This window comes from Microcebus murinus, chromosome 26 (assembly GCF_040939455.1).
Source record: "Microcebus murinus isolate Inina chromosome 26, M.murinus_Inina_mat1.0, whole genome shotgun sequence".
Lineage (NCBI taxonomy): Eukaryota > Metazoa > Chordata > Mammalia > Primates > Cheirogaleidae > Microcebus > Microcebus murinus.
The window spans coordinates 2455672-2481621 of record NC_134129.1 but is presented as its reverse complement, the minus strand read 5'-3'; the positions used below and the strand labels follow the sequence as shown (position 1 = coordinate 2481621).

Below are 25950 nucleotides of genomic sequence, written 5' to 3'. Positions count from 1 at the left end.
GTTCTGAGTCCAAAAAGTTTGAGAACTACTAATTTGCATAATCACAGTCTCTTAACTTTATTTATGTCCCTGTTCCAATGGCGTATGTATAGAGAAGCCTATCTAAAAATCACAGCCTTTTATTTTTGTCTCTAATACTTACCATTACCAGTGTATTATGTTTCTGTTTATTTATTTGCTTATTAACTATCTTCCCTATGAGAATGTAGGGAAGGGATTTTTGTCTGTCTTGCTCATTGCCTTATCCCCAGCACCTACTACTTGGCACATAGTAGCTATATTGCTAATACATGTTAAAGGAATGACAATATTTTCCTATGCGGATATTTTCCTACTATTTTTCTGAATAGTTCTAAAACTTTAGAGGTTCCGTGTGTAATTCTTTTTAATTGTGCCTATATTTAGTTTATTATTACCTTCGCTAATAATATTTTTCAGAGTCTCTGTAGGTTATTCTACTCTCTAACAAATCCAGTCAGTTATCGCATGGTGGGGCAGCAAACTAGTGTAGTCTCTATAGAAGATAGTATGGGGAGTCATAAAAAAATTGAAAGTAGACCTACCATGTGATCTAGCAATCCCACTACTGCACTACTGGGTATTTATCCAAAGGAAAAAAAATCATTTGATCAAAAAGACACTTGCACTAGAATGTTTACTGAAGCACAATTCACAATCACAAGGATATAGAATCAACAAAGGGCCCATCAATTCATAAGTGGATTAATAAAATGTGGTATATGTACACCATAGAGTACTACTTAGCCATAGTAGTGCTGCTCACCATAGAGTACTACTTTTGCAACAATCTGGATGGAACTGAAGATCATCCTCCTAAGAGAAGTATTGCAAGAATGGAAAAACAGACACCACATGAACTAACCAATCAGCACTCATGTGCACAGATGAAAGTAAAACTTAGCAGAAACCGTGCAGGTGGAAGGGATGGGTGAAATCATGCCTAATAGGTACAGTGTACACTATCTGGGTGAGGGGCACATCTATGACTTTGACTCAGGCAGAACAAAAGTAATACATGTAACCAAAACATTTGTACCTCTGCAATATTCTGAAATAAAAACAAAACAAGGAAACACCATTAAAAATATATAAATAAATTTTTAAAAAAGAAATATATTTTATTTCCTACTATTGCTGTGGAACAAGCCACGGCAAAATTCAGTGGCTTAAAGCTGTCATCATCATTATAACTCACAAGTCCGTAGTTTGGTGGGGAATGAACACATGCACTAGGCTCAGCTAGTCTCAGATTGATTCATTCATATGTTTATAAGTCGGCTGGATTACTTACGCATCTGCGAATCTGCTGGAGGCTTTGCTATAATCTGGGTTTGTATGAGGCACTAGAGCTGTTTCCCCGTGTCTTGTCCTCATCCCAGGACCGGCATACAGGCCCAGATGTGACCGTCTTGTGGGATGGTGGAAGGGCCAGAGGACAGGTGGAAAAATGTAAGACCTCTTGAGGCTCAGAACAGGCACATTGTACTTTCTGTCTTATTCTACTGACCAAACTGACTTTTCTGGTCAGGCTCAGATTCAAAGTGTGGAAATTCCACCTCTTTAATGAAATGAACAGCCAAGTCACATGGCAATGAGTTTGAATCGCTGGGATGGGGGATGGGAAATAAGGAAGTAGGGCCTTTAATGCAATATATAACACAATTTATGACTTAATATATTACTTATGCACATGTTCATATGTGTATGTGTGTGTATACATATAAAACATTTCATTGTTTTTATATGTATAAAATGTATATATGTCTGTCCATGTGTGTATACATACACACACATACACACACACAATAAGACAAAAGTTTTACAAAAGAATACTCGCCCTTACTCTGTGTCTTGCTCTTTGACTAGCAACATCTCCCTGGGAACCTCTGAAGTCTAAGCTGTCACAACTTCCTCTTCAATTTTTCTGACCTTACCTACTTACCCCTTCCATTTCCTTGTTTGATTCTCTCTGTTCCCGTAAAGTGCTAGGCTTTTGAAATCCTGAAGCTAGGAAGTAAATTCTTTCATCTCTACTTCTCTTTCTTGTCTGACTCACTTTTCTGAGTCAATGAGCACAGAATGCCTCAGCTGCTGCTGTAATGCTTACAGGAGGTGGGAGACAGGAAGATCTAAGGATACATATGAAGGGAATACCAGGAATTATAAAAACGTAGTTTGTATTTCCTAAAGATAAGGCCTCATTTGTCTGTATTGTCCAGACTGTCTGATCTTCAGAACTATGTCTTTAAAACAAAAGGATTGTCTAAATAAAGCTGCATACCTACAACCAACTGACCTTCAACAAGTCAGACAAAAACATACACCCTATTCAAAAATATACCCTATTCAATAAATGGTGCTGGGAAAATTGAGTAGCCATATGCAAAAGAATGAAACTGGATCCCTCTCTCTCACCATATATAAAAATTAACTCAAGATGGATTAAAGACTTAAATGTAGGACCTGAAACTATGAAAATTCTAGAAGAAAACCTAGGAAAAACTTCTGGTCATTAGCCTAGGCAAAAAATTTATGACTAAGACCCTAAAGGCAAATACAACAAAAACAAAAATAAATAAACAGTACTCAATTAAACTAAAAAGCTTCTGTATAGCAAAAGAAATAACAGAGAAAATAGGCAATCTACAAAATGGAAAAAAATATGCATCCAACAAAGGACTGGTATCCAGAATCTACAAGGAATTAAACAACAACAACAACAACAAAACCCATTAAAAGTGAGTAACAGACATGAACAGACAAAAGAAGACATACAAATGGTCAAAAACCATATGAAAAAATGCTCAATGTCACTAATCGTCAGAGAAATGCCAATTAAAACCACAATGAGATAGATACCATTTTACACTAGAGTGGCCATTATTAAAAAGTCAAAAAACAATTGATGTTGGTGAGAATGCAGAGAAAAGGAAACAAATTTTCCCTGTTTTTGGTAATGTAAATTAGTACAACCTCTATGGAAAACAGTATAGAGATTTCTCAAAGAACTGAATATAGATCTATCATTTGATCCAGCAATCCCAATTCTGGATATTTACCCAAAGGAAAAAAAATCATTATATCAAAAAGATACCTGCACTCATATGTTTATCTCAGCACTATGCACAATAGCAAAGATACGGAATCAACCTAAGTGTTCAACAACCAATGACTAGATTAAGAAAATGTGTGATACTGTATATGTGTACATACACACACTCACCCATCATGGAATATTAGCCACAAAAAAAGAATGAATTAATGATTTTAAAGCAACTTGGATGGAACTGGAGGCCAGTATCCTAAGGTAAGTAATTCAGAAACAGAAAATCAAATATTGCATATTCTCACTTATAAGTGGGTATGCATGGACATTCAAAGTGGAATAATAAACATTAGAGTTGTGGGAGGGGGTTAGGGATGAAAAATTACCTATTCCTATTATTTCCCCGAAATTACCTATTCCTATTATTTTCCCCGAAAATAAGACTTACCCATAAAATAAGTCCTAGCAGGATTTCTAAGCATTTGCACAATATAAGCTCTACCCCGAAAATAAGACCTAGTGATGGGCGTGGCCACGCAGCGCATCTGCACAACCCATGCATGTCCCCGCGGAGCAGGAAAGAACACGAGCAGCCCTTCTCATCCACCCCGTCGTGACAGCGACTATCCCACAGGTGACCGGAAAGGTGCAGGCAGCCCCGCCACCAAGGTCGGCTCCCCCTGTCAGGTCCCGGCCATCCTGTGCGTGCTGCAAGCTGAGCTTTGAGGGGAAGTCTCCGCAGTGCAGTGAGGAGTGGTGTTGTGTGTCCCCAGGGGGAAGAAGGAAAGCTGTGGCTGACATTTTACTCAGCGTGTGGGCCTCTCTCGCCCCCCACAAACACCAGGGCATAGATCAAATAATGATTCCTGCAGGAATGACTGCCTATCTGCAGGCTCTTGATATTGCAATAAACAAGCCATTCAGAGACCATTTGTGCATGGAAATTAATGACTACATTGAAAGGAGAATGACAAGAAATCAGCGTGGAAACTTTGTGAAGCCTCGCCTGCAAGAGGGCGTGATTTGGGTGAAGAATTCATGGGATAAAATCACTGACAGTGTTGTTACCAATGCACTCCGAGCAGGTGACATGGATAAGAGCTGCTCATTTAATGAGAGCTCTAGTGCTCGACATGAGAGATTGGGGCCAATGGTTCTAAAGGAAATAGAGTCATAAGAAATTCAGGATGGAATTTGAGGTTTGGAGAGTTATGATGATGTTCCAGAAGAAGATGACTTAACTATATTTGAATAAATGTAGATTGTTATACCGAATGTAAAAAAAATAACACATCCCCTGTAAATAAGCCCTAGGGTGTCTTCTTGAGGAAAAATAAATATAAGACCCTGTCTTACTTTCGGGGAAACATGATATTTGAGTGATGGGTACACAAAAAGCCCAGACTTTACCACTATGTAATATTACACATCTATATAACAAAACTGCACGTTTACTCTCTAAATCTATATAAGCAACAACAACAACACAGGGATTGGACTCACTAGTTTTCAAATTGAGCACTGAGGAAACTAAGGGGCATTTGGCTGGTTGCAGAGCTCCCCTCCACCTTTTCTTTTCAACTAATACATCTCTCTTTGTTTTGATCATTTTACACACTAAGCTTGGAAAATATCATTCGTTTAAAGAAAGGGTCCAAAAATGTTTGAAACCCATTCCATTTGATTTTAATACTCTATGTTGCTTCTTGCCCCCACTGGCCTCCAAGCTCTCCCCATAATCCACGTGCACCAATGTTTGTGTGCAGAGAATAAGATTTGATTGATGGAAGGAAGAAAAGAGAAGCATTTGAATCCTACATGTCCATTGGCTTTGCAGAAAAATGGTTCAAGGTAGAAGCTGATGGAACTACTCAAATGATCCTTTGAATTTCTAAATACAAAGGGATTCCATATCCCTAGGTGATCAAATATGACACACAGTAGAGCCCTGCTGGCACTAAGCTCTGTAAGGAACCCAGCACCATTCTGGTGCCCCAAGGAGTAATGGTGTGGGGAGCATTCACATAGTGTCCCTGGCATGGGCATTGTTCTCACAACTGGTGTCACAGGCATACAGGTATCAGACAGGAACTCAAAAAGCCAGGCAAAGGGAAAAGAAACAAGATATCCTCTGTGGTCACTGCCATTGACTCATTAGTTTGTAAACACTTCTTAAAGATTCCTAGAAATAGCAGGAGGATCCTTAGGAGAAGACACTGAAGTGCTCTTATTACTAATACAGGCTCTATTTAGCTAAGATGCATTTAGCCATCATATTGCTGTCTGTAAAGCAAATAATGCTGAAGAAAGTTTTTCTAATGTACAAAGGAACTTATACATTAATATAAATTCCATTCCAATTACTCTCATTATTTATTTAGCAGGACAACTTCCAGATGAAGGAGTGATCCACCTGAATAAGCATTTCCGTGGTGCTACTTTTATATCTGAATTAGAGTTCTAGTTTTGTTCCCAGCCTCACCTCTGACTCATCATTGTGAAACTAAGAAATCATTTAGCCTCTCAGCACCTCAAAAATCTCTCTTTTGTGAATGAGGATAATGGGTAAACCTTTTCTTGCTTCACTGAATTGTTGTGAAGTTTAATTAGATAATGTTTACACAGCTCTTTGAACTCTACTAATTAAAGTGATGTGTAAATACAGTGCTTTCTTTTATCAGGATGGCTTGACTGAGCTGTTTCATAAAGACTTAAAGATGACTATGATAGGAAGATCCATAGAGGAGGGATTACTTTTTTTTAAAATTTATTTGAACTCAATTCTGAGGTTGTCAAATAAGCATATGAAAACACCTAGTTAGGGTTCTAATTGGTGAGAATAAGGATATAGCCTCACACTTGCTCAAGAAGTATTGGTTACATCTTTTCATTAGGGAAAACTTAGCTCCTGTGTGTAGATTAGTGCCCTGTGTGCTTTAGGTATTGCTATGATTTTTTAAATTTCAGAATATTATGGGGTACAAACACTTTGGTTACATACATTGCCTTTGCACCGCCCAAGTCAGAGCTGTAAGCATGCCCATCCCCCAGATAGTGCACACTGCACCCTTTAGATGTGAATTTACCCATCCCCTCCTCCCTCCCCACCTGTGTGGCACCCAATGAATGTTACTTCCATATGTGCACTTAAGTGTTGATCAATTAATGCCAATTTAATGGTGAGTACATGTGATGGTTGGTTTTAGATTCTTGTGATACTTCACTTTGAAGAATGGGCTCCAGCTCCATCCAGGATAATACAAGAGGTATTAGTTCACCATTGTTTCTTTTTGGCTGAGTAGTACTCCATGGTATACATATGCCACGTTTTATTAATCCACTCATGTATCAATGGGCACTTGGGTTGTTTCTACATCTTTGCAATTGTGAATTGTGCTGCTGTAAACATTCAAGTGCACATGTCTTTATTATAGAATGTTTTTTTTTCCTTTGGGTAAATACCCAGTAGTGGGATTGCTGGATCAAACAGTAGTTCTACTTTTAGTGCTTTGAGGTATCTCCATACTACTTTCCACAGAGGTTGTACTAGTTTGCAGTCCTGCCAGCAGTGTATGAGTGTTCCTATTTCTCTGCATCCACGCCAACATTTGTTGTTTTGGGATTTATGATACAAGCCATTCTCACTGGAGTTAAGTGATATCTCATTGTGGTTTTGATTTGCATTTCCCTGATGATTAGAGATCTCAAGCAATTTTTCATATATTTCTTGGCCATTAGTCTATCTTTTTTTGAAAAATTTCTGTTCATGTCGTTTGCCCACTTTTCATGGGGTTGCTTGATTTTTTCTTGTATAAAACTCAGGATAAATCAACAAGAAAAAGAACACATCATTTTTTTAAACATTGTTAGCTGGTACTGTTGTAACTTGAAACGAAATTTGAAAATAGGTATAGGAAACAGATGATGACATAAGATCTCCATAGATCGACCTTTTAAGCTGGAATGGAGCAATACTGAGGAGAGCTTACTATACATTACACCTTTCAGCGTCATGTACAGACATAATGAATCAAAGAAACCAAGAAAAGATAAAAGGAAGCTCAAGATATTAATAGCACCTCATGTTTGAAGTTGATGGGATGCCGCTATGTTATGGCACTTTACTGTTTACCATAACCCTGGGGAATATGAATAATTATTCTTTCTTTTTCCCCTTCTTGCCCCTTTCCTTTCTTCTCTCTGGCTCCAATTCCAAGTTGCTTTTGCCCTGCTCCACTCAACCTCAGTGGGCGCCGGTTTCACGCCCATAATCTCCCTGCCCTATCTATAGTACCGACATGCAGAGCGATGTGCTCACACAGGCACCCCTGTGGAGAAGCCAGGGAGGCCGCCTCAAAGGGGAGGTTGGTGACTTGGTGGAATTTTATCCACAGAAGCTGCCATGCGCCACTTTAATCGTCTTTGTTCTTCTGCCAGATCAGAAATGATCAGAGTACACTTGGCATCTTTTTAAAGGAACAGTGTATTTTGTATGTTTTTTAAAGCCACAAGAAAAAATATATGAGATGTATATGTAAACCTTTGATCTACTCAAGGACAAAGCTTAAGTATTATTAAGAGTGGTTTACGACTCTGTTTTGTTTTCAGGCATTCCAAAGTTGATTACATCTGACATGGTTAAAGAAGGTGCTGCTGTAATCGATGTGGGTATCAACTATGTCCGCGATCCAGTGACGGGAAAGGCAAGATTAGCTGGAGATGTGGATTTTGAAGGTAATAAGCCAAATATCTTTTGATGAGTGGAGAATCAAAAAAAGATTCTGCCTTACATATTTTGATAGAAAGAGAAACTTTCTGTGTGATGGGACATTATTATATTATTAATCATCACACCTCTTTCCTCTGAGGGAAAAAAAAGTTTCATCAAATTTACATATTTCCTTTCTCCCTCTTTCTCTCCATCCCTCCCTCCCTTCCTTTTTTCTTCCCTTCCTTTTCTGCTTCCCTTCCCTTTAATTACACCGTTAATATTGGGTTTGGGGATCAAATTTCTTGTAGTACAGTTTTTAGTGAGAGAATAGAATTTCAGCTGGCCTTTTATAGTCCTGGGCATTATTTTTATTTGGGAGATCTTATCTTACTCTGCACTTTGCCACCCATGCTCTACACTCAGTCTTCACTCTTAGAGCCAGAAGGCATCTTAGGGTGAGCTTGCTGACCCTACACAAGGTTCAGACCTAGGCAGTTATCTGGATCCAGGCAGAGCTAGGCAGTCATCTACAATTGTGTTTTACAGAGGATGAGGAAGAGGAGCTAGGCTAAAATTTCTATGGCCAATAAAGCATATAAGGTAGCCAACGTGTAGTAGTAAAGAAACAAATTCTAACCCAATGCCTTCTCTCTACAGATGAGGAAACTGAGCCCCAAGACAGATATGTTTCTAGATGCCTGACTCCTAATCCAATTTTACCTCCAATATCTTTGTCAGATATTCACCTGCATTTAGGTTTTCAGTGTGGCCTAGAAGTCTTGGATGTCTATGAAGGCATGAATAGGGTAACATAAGTGGAGATGTTTTTATATTAGAAATATTTTATGTATAAAACCGATCATTCTGTCCAAAAAAAAGCAGGGCCACATTAAGCACTTCATTAGTTATAGGTATGTCCTTCCAAACTGAAAGGAATACATGATGCAATTTTTTAAAAATTTAGATTTTCCCTTGGGACTTGGTCATTAGCTGATGGTTTACCAAATCCTACCATGTTGGCCTAGCAATTTTAATGAATAAAATTGAAAATGCAGATAGTCAAAAGTGTCCTAGTGTATTGGCCACATATAAGTGAGATTCTAGGATGCATCAAGGACCAGACCCAGGAAAGCAATTTGAGCCTAGTGCTAAAAGAAAAAGAAAAAAATGAAAAACTTAAGGACACAGGTATGCAACAATATATTCTAGGGACAGAATGGTAAATAAGATCAAAGTAGAGATTCACTTTGTCAAAGAACACTCCACTGCCCTCATTGACTCTGATCTGTAGGATCCCAGATACGGATGGACCCTAGTCAAGAAGGGATGGCTGTCCACATGAACATGTGTGTCTGTATGTATATGTGTGTGTTGTGTGGGTCTGTATGTATATGTGTGTGTTGTGTGTACGTGCTGAAATTCTTAGGAAATTACCTCAGTTATTTTTTATCTTTCATGTTCATCACTCAAGTCAGATATCAATAATTTATTTCAGTTTCCAAATTTGAAAGAGTAAAGATGCATTTCATTTTAAAACCTGGTCTTATTTAATTTTTTGCCCTGCCATTCTGTTTCTTGATACCATTATAGCTACCATGCATTTATTGCAGAATCTCCACACACTATGATGCCCCCAGATGGCACTGACAGTATAGCATGCCCAGCGTGGGGCAAGTAGAGCTGGGTCTTTGCAATTCACAACCTTGACTGTGCTTGTGGGGCAACTTACCCAGCAGGTCACCATATTTTATGACTCTTCTCTCATAGGGCATTTCGCTGGTCTCAGATCATTTCCATGCCTTCTCATTTTTAACTAAGAATGCGTTTTGCTCATGAGAGTATTCTGAAAACATTTAAAAAATGAGCATCATGGGGTGGGTATGTATGCTTAGTGGCACATACAGATGTGCACTTCATGTTGCATAGTGCTCAACTTGGTAATATCTATTAAATTGAAAAAAAGAAATGGCAAAGAAAAACAAAGACAAGATGAACAGGAAGAGTATTGGTCTGGGAGACAGAAGAGATTAGAACTCACACTGTTGCCTGATAGCTTTGCAACCTCTCTGGCCATCAGTATTATTAAGTTAAATGATAGCAGTTGTATTAGTGGCCCCTTTCAGCTCTGATGTTTGGTGCGTATCTTGGACATGCAACAGAGAGTTACCAAATGATTGTGTAAAAACACAGAGACTTTCAGAAGGACGGTCAGAGTTTTCTGATCCTATCATAAAATATGCCCATACGACTGCTAGTATTTCTCTTGCTACACTGCTCTGGTTCATGGAGCCAGGGCAGTAGGGAAAACCTGGACTGGGCAGAGAGACCTTGCCAACAAGGTCATGACTCAGCCACCCATAGAAGCAGGCAGGTGATAGGTTTTGACATGTTGCTCTTCAGGTTGTTCATCAGGATTTAACCCGAGGTGAGGGATGTACCCCCAACTATGAGGGAGGAACTTTAACTCAGTTTGCCACAAAGCTCACAGGTAGCATTTAGCTGCAAATTGCCACAGGGAGAGCGTGGCTGCTTTGTGAGTATCGGTGAAAGTTTCACCATAACTGTAGCCAAGATAAGCATTTTGGATGTAGGTAAAATCAAATGTTGGAGTGCATTGTCCTTGCAGAAGTCTTTGTTTTATTAATAGAAGAAACTGGTCCACACATTATAAGTAGATTATGCTGATGGGAATGATTTATCAATATAAATGGGCAGAGTGTTTGTCATGAAAAGGATGATGATGTCCTAGTGAAGGTAAAATTTCACATTAAAGGAATGTGCAGAGATATTTCATGACATTGAAAGGGAAAAGGAGAAAATGTCGGAAGCTGATCCAAACTTAGAGAGGAATCTAACAATTCGCTAAGGCATGGAAAAGGTGCTTGCTCATAATCGTAAATCCTATGACCACAGGTGGCAAGCCCCATTCAAACTATTCTTGACAGAATTTTTACAAAGAAATAAAACACTTTAATTCTCAATATTGCTAATATTTTACATTGCAGTGTACTAAATAAATATTACTTTTACTATTATTTTTAATTCCCTATACATTTATAAACCACAGTAAGAGAATTTTTAATGTTTTGACAAAAAAATTTTAAAGGTTATTAAACAATTATAATTTCCCCATTGATTATTAAGATCACTTTGCTTCAACTGTCACTTTTATGGTCTACACTACTATGAAAACAGAGCACTGCCTGTATTTATCTCTATGTCCAAGAAAATCTCATGAAATTAATGGTTATATAGTTCAAATTCATATCCAATGCCATGATCACCTGAACTATATGATTATTTAGTTATATTTGATTACAGTTTCTCACTATTACTATGATCATCCATGTAGATTGTTCAGTGTTTGAGGTCTTGTTTGCTTCTCATCTTCCTAGAGAATCACACACTGGTGCTTTTCTTCAACATAGCTCCAAGTGAGGCCTTTCCTACAGAGCCATGCTCTCTGGGTGTTTTTAGGAATAAATAGAGCCTTACGGTTATTACTAAATTGTAGTGCTATTTTGTTTTGTGTTGATCCTCAGTTGTAGAACTCAAGATAGTTCATCGTTCCCAGCCTCTGACAAATATTTACCATTCCCCTTCAGTCACCTGAACACACCACCCCTTCCAACTTCAGACATTAAAGGAAGAAACAGTATTTACAAGCATCTTTGATAAAATTATTTTGGTTTTTCTTTGTGTAAGAATTTCTTTTTATTACTAGTAATTATATAATGAATAATCTATTTCAAAATTTTTTATTTGCTATATAGATTATTTTTTTAACAGTGCGATAAACCTACTTTGACCTACAATTTCTTTTCACCATTTTCTATTGTAGCTTTCAAAGAAGCTTCATACATTTCTGACAAAGAAGGCTGTATTCTCTAAGGAAAACAGCAAGAGATTATGTAGTACGAGTGATAAGTAGCTTCTTCCTAACAAACTGGAAAACAGTCTGTAGTCCTAGACTCAGAAGCTCATAATTATACTGCTTTTATAACAGCCATTCACCAAATGGATTTGGTCAGCTGAACAATCTAATTAATGACTTCCCATGCTGTTAATTCAGTTAACCTTGTTCATCTTAGTGAACTCTTACGCCTTGTTTATGCCTCATAGCTAACACACAGACATGTCTATTATTAATAATGTAATCTTTTTTTTTTGAGACAGAGTCTCACTTTGTTGCCTGGGCTAGAGTGCCATGGCGTCAGCCTAGCTCACAGCAACCTCAGACTCCTGGGCTCAAGCAATCTTTCTGCCTCAGCCTCCTGAGTAGCTGAGACTACAGGCATGTAGTCTGGCTAATTTTTTCTATATATTTTTAGGTGGCCAATTAATTTCTTTCTATTTTTAGTAGAGACGGGGTCTCGCTCTTGCTCAGGCTGGTCTCCAACTCCTGACCTTGAGTGATCCGCCCCCTTGGCCTCCCAGAGTGCTAGGATGACAGGCGTGAGCCACTGCACCTGGCCAATAATGTAATCTTTTGAAGCGTTAATAGCTTTGCTTCAGTTTTATGATGCATTCCACAGGGATTGAGGTGGAACAAAAAGAACTGGAATGTCTGTTCCTGATGGCCTGCCATCTCTTCTCTCTGTCTTCCACCCCTGACCATGCCTCTCCACTCATTGGTTTACGCCAAAACATGGAATAAAATAATACAAGAAAGAACCGGTGAAAAGGAAGCAAAGAGATAGGAAGGAGGAATGCTGTGCAGGCATTTTTCCCAAAATCAAAATAGGTGGGGTTAATGTCTAAGAGTGACTTTCCTCTCTGTCTGCTGTCTTAAAGTTATAGGGTAATAAATAGTAATTATAGAGCTAAGTCTAAGGATATATTTTTGATTCAACTGATTTAAATTATAAACGTAATCATATTTTATGAAAAAAGAAGTCCATTCCTTTAACACAAGTATTATCATTTTTTTTTGCTAGAGTTGCTTCAAAATGTTTTATTTATACATTTATTACATAGTTTGAGGAATGTTATGACTGACGCACTTAAACTTCTATCAGTAATTTTCATGTTGAGGTCCTAGTTCATGGTTATGCTCAGTGAATATATCAAGATTTGCTTTATCTTTTCTCTCATTAAACATTTAGGTGTTTCCTTTTTTCACTTTAAGTATTATTATACCCAATTATAGGTTAAGCTGCTATGACAAAAGGGCACCAAAATGCATTAACTCAAGATAAGTTAGCCCTCTCCCACAGAAGTCTGGCTTTAGGTAGGCAGTCAAGGAGTTAGTTCTGCTTTGTTCAAGGACTGTTTTCATCTCTCTTACAGTTTGTATTAGTTTGTGAGAGTTGTGATAACAAAGTAACACAGATGTAATCTTCTATTATATAATAGAATATAATCCTTCTATATTATAGTTGAAGCTTTAATAGCTTTGCTATTAAATATTCAGTGACCTAATCTTCTATCTATATTCTATTAATAGAATATAATCTTCTCTCATACTCTATTCACCTTCATGGTAAGGTGAAAGGGAGAGTCCAGGGGAAGAAAGTTGAACTAGAAGGTGTGTGCATCGCTTCTGTTAGCATTCTATGGACCTGAACTGGTTACATGTGGAGTGATAGAGACATGGAATCCATGGGCTCCGGATGGGAGGACATACTTGGGTGAATAACAGTCCACACTGTACATGGGAATTCAAAGACTGACCTCTTACTTGGGGTGGAAAAGAGAGTTTTCTTTATCCAGTATTCACATACCATTCAGTCTATCCTAAATCCATTTAGTTCTGAAAACCTCAGGGGGCAATCTCATCATTGTCAGCTTGCTTTTGAATTTGTTTCAAAGTATATTCTATTGATTAACTTTTCCTGAGGGATTGGTAGATGCCAACAAGATAAGGTGGCTAGAGAATGATGGGGTAGAATTGCTTAGAAAGGGTCATCTCAAGAAATGCTCACTGCTAACCTGAACAAACAAGAAGGAGAGAGCCATGTGAACATGTGAGGGAGGAACATTCCAGACAAATGGAGCTGCAGATACAGAGATGTTGAGGGGGAGCATGCTTGTTGGTTTTGATGGGCTGCAGGGGGCCACTGTAATCGGGACACAGTAAGTCAGAGGAGAGTGGTTGAGCATAAATCAAAGAGGTCCCAGCAGTGGTTCCATATCACGTGGGGCCTTACAGACCAGGGAAAGGAATTGGGATTTTACTCTGAGGCAGTGGAGAGCCACTGGAGGATTGGGGCAAAGAAATGACACTTGACTTGTGTCGTAACAGGATCACTCCGGCTACTGAATGGCACACAGGCTGTAGAGACGTGAGGGTGTAAATAGGGGTACCTGTTAAGAGGGTATTGTAATTGTCCAAGTAAGAAATGATGGGGTGTGGACCAGGGTGGTAATAGGCAAAGATGTTAAGGGGTTAGATGCTCGATATAATTTCAAAGGAGAGTTAGAATTAATAGTTAATGATTAGATATGAGAGAAAGAGAAGAATCAAGTGTGACTCTAAGGGCTTTGGAATAAGCAATAGTGGAGGTACCAGGTCTAGAATCCTTTTGAGTTGAATCTTACAGGTTCAGTGAATTTTACCCAAGAATGTGTATTTAGGGTAGAGAGTGGGCAGAGAGGAAGAAGACGCTTCTCTAGGAGGAGGGAATAGCAGATCAAAGGCAGGGAGGAAAATTACTGAAGTCCTAATTTACTCAGTAGTAGGCCCAGCACAGTCTGGAAGGAGGGAAGCAGATGTTGTGAACAAACGTGCCCCACATATCTGGAGCCTGACCTAGCACCTTTCAAAGGAATCTTCACTGGACAGGAAATCTCTTCCACAGAGGGACCCTATAATTTGGGACTTGATCTGGTTCAGATTAGTCCTCAAAATACCAATACTCGAACATGAGGATGGAAAAGCGTTTGGAATTACTATTTAGAAGCCCAATACCATTCTTCTTAGAAACTACTAGACATGGAACAAAAAACTCTGGAATGCTTTTAAAGCAGCTTTCCACCTATATTTTCTCTTCATTTAATGCTTTGCATTTGAAACCCCAAAGATATCTTCCACTCCCTGCTCTTTTTATAGTATGCCTGACCTTTCAAAAAGACTCTGTTTTAGAGCGCGGCTGACTTGGGTTTGAATCCTAACTCTATCTGTTAAAGCAATTATGATCTCAGGTAAATCACTTCACCTCTCTGAGACTCGATTTTATCATGTGAAAAACTGAGATAATAATACCTATCTCATGGAATTGTTGTGAAGATTAAATGAAATAATCACGTTACATAAGCTAATTAATGTGAATTGCTGAGCATAATGCCTGGTGGAAAACAGGGTATGTGCGTGTCTGTGTGCACACGATTCACCCTTTCTCTCCACGCCCACTGCACCACTAGCTCAGAAGTATAGAACCTCACATTTCAGACACCACCATGGCCTCAGCTCTCTGGTCCAGTCTGTTCTTCACTCAGCCACTGTATGAATCAACTTTAAAGCACTCACACTCATCTCCATCTTCTCCAGTCTCCTGTTGTAGGTTTCCTCTGCCTTCCTCATTTTGCTCTTCATCCTATACTACCTACACTTTTACTTAATTGTTCCCAACCAGATTTCGTATCTCTTTCGTATCTCTTGTCTTACTTTTCTTTTGTGTCTCCATCCCACACCAGGTCTCAGCCTTCCTAGTCATACCACTGGTCATTTCTATGAAACTCTTTTGTTAAAAGTTTCCATGAAACTTTTAAATCTGCATTGTCACTCTTACATTACAGAAGTAATTCCTTAAAGTTGCCTTAATGAGAACAAAGCTCCCACTCAAGGTAGCTGCAGATACATTATTAATCCACAGCAACCTCTATCCATTAATGATGCATCCATTGATTCATTCATTGATTGACTCAGCAGATATTTAGTGAGTGCCGCTTCATGCCAGGCACCATTTGAAGTATTGGGTATATAGCCATGCACGCAGTAGACTAAGTCCCTGGAAGTTGTATTTCCCAGATTATGTCAAAGCAAGCTTTTTTTAGAAGTGGTTTTGCCACTGCTTACTCCCAAGTGGGTGTTCTACAACATGGGACAGTAATACCATGTTACCAGTTTCTAAGGAAACAGGACTGTTTTAAAACTATATCACTTTTACAAAACTATTCATCTGGGATAATGTAAAGAACCAAATTAATGAGACTCCCCACCACCTCACTTTTCAGTGCTAATCATTTAAAGTGATGATACGGTTGATCAGTCTGACTCAAAAGATCAACTTTTTATGGGAGATGATTATAAGGTAAGCTAAAAGTCCAGATTTTTAATATTAGGGAAGACCTAATACTTTAGCCCTTAGGTGATCTGTTCCAATCATTTGGAAAAGTTGGTGGACATTGTAAAAGCCTCTAGGGGAGAGACTGTTGCTAACACTGCGATCATAGAACCCACAAGGCCAGTTCGTACAACAAGTAGAGCCGCCGAGGCCGCTGGGGGATCACCATCAGCAGTGAGCCAACTGCCTCCACTGTGGCTCACAGCATAGGCTCGTTCTTATGAAGTCTGGGTCTTTGAAATCAAGTCAACCTTTGGCGACATTCTATTTAGTAGAATATATTTGACACTGAATGATCTCCCTTTATAGAGAAGAGTTAAAGTAGAAGCACAAAAAGTAAATCCATAGGAACAAGCAAAGCATCTGATGACTCTGCAAGTTTTTCTTTTTCTCTTACACTATGATTAGATTTTTTGTAGCTGTTTCTCAGTGCCCCATATTAAAAGACAAATATCTATGGGAAGAGCATTCCATCTCCTCCTACCTTGGGTTGACTAAGGCAGGCCACTGAGATCAAGGCCCTGCCGAGAGATCTGGAGGATCCTCCAAACAGCCCATCTAGTTACAGATTTGTCTCTCTGACAGGAATGCCCAGTGGCTTGAGGAGAAAGGATTACCGTGTTTCCCCGGAAATAAGCCCTACCCATAAATTAAGCCCTAGCAGGATTTCTAAGTGTTTGCACAATATGAGCCCTACCCCGAAAATAAGACCTAGCGATGGGCGTGGCTACGCAACGCATCTGCACAACTCGTGCGTTCCCTCGCAGAGCGGGAAAGAAGACGACCGTGACAGCGACTATCCCAGAGGTGACCGGAAAGGTGCAGGCAGCCCCACCACCAAGGTCGGCTCCCCCTGTCAGGTCCCGGCCATCCTGTGCGTGCTGCGAGCTGAGCTTTGAGGGGAAAGTCTCCGCAGTGCAGTGAGGAGTGGTATTGTGTGTCCCCAGGGGGAAGAAGGAAAGCTGTGGCTGCCATTTTACTCAGCGTGTGGGCCTCTCTCGCCCCCCACAAACACCAGGGCATAGATCAAATAATGATTCCTGCAGGAATGACTGCCTATCTGCAGACTCTTGATATTGCAATAAACAAGCCATTCAGAGACCATTTGTGCATGGAAATCAATGACTACATTGAAAGGAGAATGACAAGAAATCAGCGTGGAAACTCTGTGAAGCCTAGCCTGCAAGAGGGCATGATTTGGGTGAAGAATTCATGGGATAAAATCACTGACAGTGTTGTTACCAATGCACTCCGAGCAGGTGACGTGGATAAGAGCTGCTCATTTAATGAAAGCTCTAGTGCTCGACATGAGAGATTGGGGCCAATGGTTCTAAAGGAAATAGAGTCATAAGAAATTCAGGATGGAATTCGAGGTTTGGAGAGTTATGATGATGTTCCAGAAGAAGATGACTTAACTATATTTGAATAAATGTAGATTGTTGTACTGTACTTAAAAAAATAAAACATCCCCTGAAAATAAGCCCTAGGATATCTTGAGGAAAAATAAATGTAAGACCCTGTCTCATTTTCAAGGAAGCATGGTAGTAGGGGAAGAAAAGGATTGGGGAGGATAACAGTAGCTGAGTATTTTGTTTTTTAAAGACATTATGAAAGGGAGAGATTTTAGTAATTTTCCCAGCTTTGGTAGTTACAGAAATATCATAGCAGCATTGCTACTCCTGCCTCCCAGAATGGAAGCTGTCAATGACAGTTGCCAACACCCATGGTCAGAAAGGAGGTTTCACTGAGGAGTCATAGAGTCCAGAGAAAGCAGTTTCACACTTTCACCAGGTGATTGATTTGCAATTTGGCTCCACCGTCTTCTAAATGGTATGAGTGGTATTTTTAGATATTTACATCTATGATGTAGGTTACCAGATATATAGAGATTTAATTTAATGTAAAAGCAAAAAAAAAAAAAAAATAGCCAACCTACAGATATAGATGGTAGAGTAAATAGGCTAGAGAAGTCCTTGTAAGTACAGCTCCCCAAGCTAATGAAGCCAGCACAATTTGTATAGAAAAGTAGGTCTCAGTCTCATACTCTTCTACCCCATTAGGACAATAACCCTCTCTGTCCCATTACTGCCCACAGGATGCTGTGATAACATCTTCATATCTGTAGAAAACTTGTACAAACCTCAGGAATCAGGCAACTGGACAAGTGTAAGAGGAAGCTTTAGTAAATTGCCTCTGGGCACCAGATTCGCTGTTGCTTTGCAGGTCACTGTTGAGCCATTCACTTGTGAAGGAGCCCTTCTCGGTTCATCATGTTCTCAAGCGTCATTTTTATATCAACCATGTGAGAAAGTGGAGTGTTTTATGTATCACCTCCTGAGTCATACTCGTTCTGCAGCCCTATGCCATTCAGGTTTTTCTGGTTGCTATTCCTGTATTTCATTTTCCTGAAGCTTGTCTCCCCTTCATTATAGTAGATAGGTTTGAGAGGCCATGCCTAAGTGGCTTGCATTTAGAAGCATGGGAAAATTCTTCAACCATTTAATTTAGACAATTACATATGTATACTAGGAGGCTGAAATTCACATGAGAGAAGCAAGAAATTTTTGTTCTGCTGCCTTGCTGCAGATAAGGAATCATCCCTCTTCCTTTAGGGGGAGGAATTGGTTTTAAAAATTAGTTGTAGTATTGTCAGAAATCAGACATGGGTCATGTAGTACTTCTGTTTTGTTTTGTTTTAATGAATAGTAGAGTTTGACAAGGAAACTACTTAACAATATAAAGAAGCATATAAAGAAATATTATTCTTTGCTTATTGGTACCTAAACAGAAAGGTTAAAACATTTAGCTATAAAACACAAGTGTAATCCTACTCCCATAAGATGTATCATGATCTGTTTTAAGTGACAGGGAATTGTACAAAATAGAAAGAGAAATAAAACAATACTACAGGAACTTGAGACATCGGTTCCTCTTCCTCAATCTAAAAGTAGATTTATAGAGCACAAAAATATTCTTTGACTTTGGCAGAATATACCATTTTCAAAAATGCACTAGCAAAATTGATTCTGCTTAGATACCTCTGAAAATTCTATTACATAGGCCTTTTGGAGTGGTATATAGTTTACTTAAGAAACTATCTGTGAGAGGTGAAAGGTAGGGATCCAGTTTCATTCTTCTGCATGTAGCTATCCAGTTTTCCCAGCACTATTTTTTGAAAAGAGATTCTTTTCCCCAATGTATATTTTTGTCTGCTTTGTCAAAGATTAGATTACCATATGCAGATGGTTACATCTCTGGATTCTCAGTCCTGTTCCAAAGATCTATGTCTCTGTTCTTGTGCCAATACCAAGCTGTTTTAATTATTATTGCTTTGTAGTACAGCTTGAAGTCTGGTAGACTGATACCTCTCAGTTTGTTCTTTTTACTTAAGATTGCTTTGGCTATACGAGGTCTTTTCTGGTTCCAGACAAAGTGTAGAATTATTTTTCCTAGGTCTGTAAAGAATGATGATGGTACTTTGATAGGGATTGCATTAATTCTGTAGATCATTTTAGGTAGTATTGACATTTTGACTATATTGATTCTACCAATCCATGAGCAAGGTAGATTTTTCCATCCGAGAGAGTTTTCCAAACAAAATGTGTTAGATGAGAATTTGGATTATTAAATGCCAGGCCCTGGGAATCTGGGAACATAAAGTTTCCAGAGGAAATAATGACACAGAACACACAAGCCAGAGGAGACACCCTGTCATAAAGCCTGGGTTTCTGGTGCCACAAGGTTAATGATCATATACTTTTAATTTTATTCTTACTTAAGTTGTTAAAGGGAATTTTAATGTCCCTTATGTTGCTGTTAGTATCCTTCATGAGTCATCTTTCTGTATCTTGTGACCATATGTCACCCTTGGTTTGTTTTTTTCATTTTTTTTACTAGAGGCATACATATAGACAGGACACCTAGTTTCTTCCATTGTCCTTATCATCGCCTCAAATTTTAAACATAAGTGTTTAAAATAACCTGTTCTCCATACCTAATGTTTTTATCCCGTTATTGGAAAATGGTTGTCTTCAAGTAAGAATAATAGAAATAATGTCAAGTTAAGTCTGTCTGAATTCTTCCCTATAGAAACCTGAAGCTCATAACATAGAAAATAAAAAGTAGTTGTCCATATAGTGGAGAAGGGGAACACAGCAGGTTAGATATTCATTCCAGGCTGAAAGAGGATTCCTTGGCTGTTAATTAAAGAGCCTGAAACTTTATGAAAATGCAACATGAATTTCTCCTTTTAATTTTCTTCTGAAAAATTATTTAGTAGTATTACAGTTTTCTCTCAAATTTCTCGTCTTACAAAACTGGCACTATATAAGTAATAAAGTTCATTCCCAAAAGACTTTTTAAAAAGGTTCTTCACCTTGAACACAGTAACTACAGCTACCATCTACCAACCTAAGTTTCCCAACCCCTCATCCTGGAGTCCATGACCACCTGTGGCCCATGACCACCTCCCAGCATATTCTCTTTCTTCTCACTGTTCTTATCTTGAGCTGAACTTCTTTCAGCTCCTCCTTAACACCAGATTCATTGTCAGGTCCAAGCTAGCTTTGCTTTTACTCTTCTTCACATCTGCCCTGCTTTATCTCTCCTTCTCTTCCCCCCTCAGGCATTGTCAGATCTTGCAGCTTTTCTGCAACTTTATAAATCTGTCTCTCACCTCCATATCTAATCTCTGTTCTTTCTCTGAGGTGCTCCCATAAGCACATGAATTTATTCCCATTTTAGTGAGTCTCATTTTAGTTTGTTATTTTTGAGTTTGTCTCCTTTCCCGCCACCCCAGTTGTTAAGCTCACTTCATTAGAGAAATGTACAAACACAGAACCAGCAGTTTCCCCATTTGATTTTATGCTACTTCAAAATACACCTGTTTTCCAAATGTTAAAAATACATTAACCATTGGTCTTAGGTTAATATCCAAGATATTCTGATATTCTTATTAGTCCCTACATAAACCAAGCATTGCCTACCCCTTCCACGTCATCTCCTGCAACTCTCCCCCTTTATTCCTGCATCCCAGCCATCCTGGCCCTCTGTGGTGTTTCCAAGGGTTCAAGTTGCTTTCCACCTGCTTATCACCAACATTGCCCTCCATCACCAAGAATTCTGTCTGTTCTCCAGCTGTCTGTTTTACCTGGGAAGTTTGGCATAGTTACGCCCACATATACACCGTGCTCCAGCTCAGTTAGGTCTTCCTCACCCATGCAGCAGTGTGGTATGCATCTCATTTGTAGCACATACCATAGCCATAGCTCAATTATTATTTGGTAATTGTATCTTTAATGCCTATCTTACCAATTAGACTATAAGCTCCAAGGAGCAGTAACTATGTCTGTCTTACTCAAGAAACATTTGCTATGAATCCATCTGGTCCAGTTTGTAGCATGTGTGGGAACAGTGAACAACTAAGGATAAAGTGAGGAAATGATGCAAGACAAAGACGTTGGGCCAGGTGATAAAAGACCTTGATTGCCGTGACAAATAATTTATATTTTATCCTGGAGACAGTGAAGATCCATCAAATGTCTATAAGCTGAAATAATTAAATAATCTGGGTTCTAAAGAAGAAATGTGGCTGTAGATTGTATGGCTGATATGGTAAACTTGGAGCAAACAGACTGCTACAGTAGATTATAAAAAATGGCCACACATTTCTTCTGTCCCCATATGCACATTCCCCTTGCAATGTGACTTTGCCACTCTTCTTATCCCAAAACTTGGAATGCGGTTTGACCATGTGACTTCGTTTGGCCAGTGGGACACTAGCAACTCTGATGCAGGCAGAAGCATGAAAAGTATTTGCACATTTGGGGCTTGCTGGGACTCGACTGGAAACTTGAGGCCACTGTGTGAAGTAGCCTCACTGAAGTAATCAGTCTCAACCAACTTTAAACTTCCTCCCCCTGTTTGCATGTATAACGTTCCTCCCCCACCATTAGAAACATCTGTCGCTTCAGATAACGATTCTTGGTTGTGCATTCTGGATTCTTGGGTGGGAGGAGGCACATATAGTTTGACTTCATTTCACAGGAGATTCCCACATACTCTGTGACTGCAAATTGAAAATCACGCTACCAAGTTGCACAGATAAAAGAATGCACAGTTAACTCCGCCTAGGAGCTAACAGGTTCCACAAAGGAAGTGACATTTATATAGATCTGAGAAGGAAGAATATTCATTAAATGGAAAAGTGAGTGAAAGGCCTGTTAGACAATGAAAATAGTCTGGATAAAGGCAAATCTGGCATCTAAAACGACTGATTTTAAACAGTAGTCTCTTTTCTTTCTATACAACTGCACGTAGGCGCCCGGAACATTCTAAATCATGCTGGCAACGCCACAGCACTTTCACGGAAATCAATGAAATTTACTTTGCAGGGTCTAAAGTTTGCAGAAGTCATTCAAATAAATTATCATGATAATTATTGCCTTTCCTCAAAATATTCTTATTTTCAGGAACCAGATTTAACCATTACCATGTCATTTCTAAGTTTCATTCCACAGAGCAATTTCCATGCAGGCAATAGGAACTGGTGATTGTTTTATTTGCCTCAATTGTCAGTCTCAGTTAACTCTAAAATCATGTTGACTTTGTGAAATTGAATCTAATCGTGGTTTTGCCATATGTGTTCATTAGCCTTTAATGAAAATGCTGATCTCAATCAAGATCTATTAATGATAGCTGTCTCTCACACATACAAAACTTTTGGTATTTCCCTTAAATACACATATATCCTCCCATGAATCAAGTCTGAAGGAAATTACTGCGCTATAATGCTTCCATATTTCTTTTCAATGGAGCATATAGAACACCTTTCCCCCACACATAATAAGATTAATCTTTAAAAGCATCATTTTCTTCAAGCAGGTACAAAACCTTGTCTGCCCTCAGGGAAAGACCAGCCAATGAGAGGTTATTTCTGGTGATGCAATACTGGTTAACTTTTTTCAGACATGATTGGAGCAGATGCTTCATAGAGCATCAGGCATGAGTTAAATTTAACTCTTTCTCACATGACTAATTTTAGCTAATAAGCCACCTCTGGTATTTTGTAAACAAATTGCTGAGGATAGCCCCAAAATAATTAAGCAAAAATTATTAGACTAGAAAATTTTTTAAAGGCATTAGCACCTGTACCCACTGGCATTTGCCAATAATTCTCCCCCTTTCTTGAGAAATCACTTCCATATCCCGATCCTTCTAAATAGACAAAGTTACATTAACACTAGCCAGCAGCAGATAAGCTGATGTTTCTTTCTCACACAGATACTCATGAAAATAATATCGGAAGACCTAATATATTTTTAAATCAAATTCATCACTCTCTTCCTTTCACGAGTAGGTATAAACTTTACCTTCATAGCTATTTACTTTATCTCAAAGATTAAAAACAGGAAATATTTAAATAACTAGATATGTTAATAATATTATCTTCTGCCTGGTGAGTATTTTGGAGGGCTCCACTGATGCTGCTAAATGCTTATTAATGTCCAGAGAAGCCCTCGCCCGGGTCAGGTGGAGACCCTTTACCCATCACATAGTCTAATCCTATGAAGTGATAGGCAGCACAGGGTGAGTATGTGTTGGTTTCTACCAGTAAAGTGTGCAAAAATGCAGACATTGAGCTAAAAAAATTTGTGCATTTCGGGCAGGTGTTATTTCATGTAACCGCTCATTCCTATTCCCTGATCCTCCACCCATACTTCACTTTTTGAGCAAAAGAATGCAATAGTAAGCATGTTATGTGAAAAACTTAATTTGGAAGAGGACAGTTCAGTGGTTTATCTGATCTGACAGAAGGAGTAAAGAGCCTAAGACTGCTAAGCCAGTTGTATAACTTGAAGTGTAAGATGTAATTCAAAGATGATGAGTTATGAATACTAATAGTAAGAATATGGGAAAATTAATATATTAGAATATTTTCTTCTTAGTTTCCTTTTTTTAAAAGAATATTCTCCTATCACTTTGAGACAATTGAGTTAATTTCTGGCACTTGAGCCATTCTTGGGACTTTTCTAGTTGCTCAGGTAGTGATACTGCAGTTGCATTGAGATGGGGTGAAATCATGGAATTACAGAATGTTTCAAACCTGCTGAGAATATTGTCTCTACCATATGAGACAGTGGTAAGTCACTGAAATTGCAATGAGCCACATTTTCCTTATCTATTAAAATGACATCATTAAATATTAATTTTAAAATAGTGTACATAAAGTTCTTGGCAAGTAATAGATACTAATTGATATTAGCTATGATTATTACTATTTTTCATATGTAAATAATATCTAAGCCACTTTATCTTTCAAAGTTGAAAACCAAACTATATAAAAATAATTACATAGGCACCATATATTCCCTGATACAACAACTTTTATTCCACTTTTTTATTTTAAAATAAACCATTTTGTTTTCTATTGAAGACTTAGTTCACATTTGATTTTCAATTTACCATATTACCCAGCAGTGTTTTATTTTTATGTATTACTATTTCAAAGTTAATGCTGTGCAAGTACAGGATTTTATATTGTTAGTATAAATCCTAGTAGTAGAAGTAGGTTTCTTCTAAAGACCTGCGGAAGTTTTAAAGGCATTTTCTTCTCCAGGGCGTAGGAAAAGGTCTGTGCTCAGCCCCTCAAGTCACCTTACTGAAAAGTGCAAAATGAAGCTTATCCCCTTGGGCAAAACAATTAGCTTGAGTTATTCAACGAGTTCTCTTCAACTAAATTGATATTGCTTATATCCAGTCAAAAGCATGGACACATTGTTGCAAATTGATTTTAGGTTTTAAATAAGGGCAGTTTAGTTCACTTTATCAAAATTTACTGAGTGCCTAACCTATACGTGGAAAAGTTCTAAGATTAAAAGCAATAATCACAACAACTTGGCTTCTGCCTTCTAGGCGCTGGTATCTACTTAGGGGAACAGACAATGCAGAATAGGTATAAAATTATTGGAAAAGTACATGGTGGAACTTTAAATTCTATATTGGAGGAGTGAGTTTTGAGAAAAATTATAGAGAGGCGACATTTTATTGGCTTTTAAAGAACAATAAGGAGTTTCTTGTTTGGATAAGGTGAAAGAATGTTCCAGGTAGAAGGGACAGTTAGAGCAGGAAGAAAGGACTAAAAATTCATTGCTATTTATGGATTGGCATGAACCCAGTCTAATGTCTGCAGCACAGAGTACACATTCCATATGGCAATGGAAAGGACGTGTGCTCCATGCACAGAGAGGCTTTTTGGAAAACTGAAATATCACCTTCCAAATCACAATATTCTTATCTTTTCTATATAACATACCATCAAAAGATTTATGACACACATTTGCTCGATTTTTTTTTTTTTTGGTTATGTATTTAAGCTTATTCGGACTTTTGTTCAAGTAAAACAATATTATTCATTTGCTTTTCCTATGATTAAAAAAATTATTCCAATGTACTATTCCACATTAAATAAAGGTACATATCACAAACCACCTTTTAAGAGAGTAGTATACATTGTGCAAAAATAATATTTAAGCTCTAGAAACATCTGTTGGTTTTGATGCATGTAGAAGTGTATATGAACAAACTTATAAAAGTACTTCTTTGAGTATACAGATGCTCAACTTATGATGTTGTTATGTCCTGATAAACCCATCTTAAGTGAAAAGTGTTATAAATTTAAAATGCATTTAATACATCTAACCTACCAAACATCACAGCTTAGCCTCGCCTGTCTTAAACATGCCCAGAATGCTTAGATTAGCCTATAGCTTCTCAAATCACCTGGCAATGCAAGACACCCTAGAGTATTTGTTGTTCACCTTTGTGACCGCATGGATGACTGGGGCCTTCGACTCACTGCCACTGCCCAGCATAAGAGAGAGTATTGA

At 38.4% G+C, this 25950-nt stretch overlaps 1 protein-coding gene across 2 annotated transcripts in view; it reads left to right on the top strand.

Annotated features, from left to right (window-relative positions):
• The window catches only part of MTHFD2L (methylenetetrahydrofolate dehydrogenase (NADP+ dependent) 2 like), a 97102-nt gene that overhangs the window by 69189 nt on the left and 1963 nt on the right, over nucleotides 1-25950 (top strand). For both annotated transcript variants that reach the window (XM_075997879.1, XM_020284244.2), the window contains one exon: nucleotides 7676-7801. In XM_075997879.1, coding sequence (XP_075853994.1) covers nucleotides 7676-7801 — 126 coding nt within the window. The remainder of the gene's footprint in view (nucleotides 1-7675; nucleotides 7802-25950) is intronic.